The sequence below is a fragment of the Bison bison genome, unplaced genomic scaffold (assembly GCF_000754665.1).
Source record: "Bison bison bison isolate TAMUID 2011002044 unplaced genomic scaffold, Bison_UMD1.0 scf7180017864183, whole genome shotgun sequence".
NCBI lineage: Eukaryota > Metazoa > Chordata > Mammalia > Artiodactyla > Bovidae > Bison > Bison bison.
In genome coordinates, this window is record NW_011494755.1 from 9,172,923 (window position 1) to 9,174,388 (window position 1,466).

Here is a 1,466-nt window from a genome sequence, read left to right on the forward strand (position 1 = left end):
TGGTCCCATCACTTCATGGGAAATAGATGGGGAAACAGTGGAAACAGTGTCAGACTTTATTTTTTGGGGCTCCCAAATCACTGCAGATGGTGATTGCAGCCATGAAATGAAAAGACGCTTATTCCTTGGAAAAAAAGTTATGACCAACCTAGATAGCATATTGAAAAGCAGAGATATTACTTTTCCAACATAGGTCTGTCTAGTCAAGGCTATGGTTTTTCCAGTGGTCATGTATGGATGTGAGAGTTGCATTGTGAAGAAAGCTGAGCACCGAAGAATTGATGCTTTTGAACTGTGGTGTTGGAGAAGACTCTTGAGAGTCCCTTGGACTGCAAGGAGACCCAACTAGTCCATTCTGCAGGAGATCAGCCCTGGGATTTCTTTGGAAAGAATGATGCTAAAGCTGAAACTCCAGTACTTTGGCCACCTCATGCGAAGAGTTGACTCATTGGAAAAGACTCTGATTATGGGAGGGATTGGGGGCAGGAGGAGAAGGGGACGACAGAGGATGAGATGGCTGGATGGCATCACTGTCTCGATGGCCATGAGTCTGAGTGAACTCCAGGAGTTGGTGATGGACAGGGAAGCCTGGCATGCTGCGATTCATGGGGTTGCAAAGAGTTGGACACAACTGAGCAACTGAACTGAACTGAAGCCAGATCCACAGTTAAATCTGGTTCCACAAGGCAGCCCTTTCAAGTCTCCACTATTTTTCTAGAGTATGTGTTTTGAGAAATTTAAGGTCACTAAGCATATCGAAAAGAGATGAAGTTGCCAAATTTCAGAAGGTCATGAACAGTCCTTGGCCTCACCCCAGGGAATAACAGCCCATGTCACAATGTGGGAGGAAGTGGGGTGGTGCCTTGTGGACAGTAAACTGGACCTGGAGCAGATATAAAAGGAGAGGCCTGGGGAGCCAAGCCACCATTAGGAAGAGACTCACTCCCAGTGACAGTAGAGAAGACAGCGCTGTCTCCTGCCAAGATGAAGCTGCTGCTGCTGTGTCTGGGGCTGACCCTAGTCTGTGCCCAGGAGGGAAACTCTGATGTTGTGAGAAGCAACTTCGATATTCCAAAGGTAAGGGCAGGGAAGCAAATTGCAGGCAGATTCTTTACCAACTGAGCTATGAGGGAAGCCCCACACTCACTCAAGGGCAGTGGGGCATAGTGGCTTTGGATTTTGGAGGGCTTTTTGGAAGATTCTGAAGCAGAGTGGCCCTCTGGGAGGAGAGGCGGTCCTTGACATAATAGAGGAAATGGAAGGCTTCAGATCTTGGTCTAAGAAAGGGCAGTGGTGCCATGTTAAAGGTGACAACACTTAGGGAACCTCCAACTTACTGGAGGAACAGTGAACAGTGGAAAAAGTCCTAGATATAGTGCCGATCGACCCGAGTCTAATTTCATCTTCACATCATCACGATGAGGGTCCTGGCCGAGAGGTCAGGGTTCAAGGAGACAAGGGTTCAT

The 1,466-nt window shown here is 47.9% G+C and overlaps 2 protein-coding genes across 3 annotated transcripts in view; one reads left to right on the forward strand and one right to left on the reverse strand.

The window, feature by feature from the left end:
* Window positions 1-1,466, reverse strand: part of LOC104991196 (major allergen Equ c 1-like) — a 104,436-nt gene that overhangs the window by 37,360 nt on the left and 65,610 nt on the right. The gene's annotated exons all lie outside the window — the stretch shown is intronic.
* LOC104991195 (major allergen Equ c 1-like) overlaps window positions 696-1,466 on the forward strand; it is a 5,504-nt gene continuing 4,733 nt past the window's right edge. For both annotated transcript variants that reach the window (XR_825580.1, XM_010843597.1), the window contains exon 1: window positions 696-1,077. Coding sequence is in view for 1 of the 2 variants with exons in the window: in XM_010843597.1 (XP_010841899.1) it covers window positions 985-1,077 (93 nt within the window). In the remaining variant the exon portion in view is untranslated. The remainder of the gene's footprint in view (window positions 1,078-1,466) is intronic.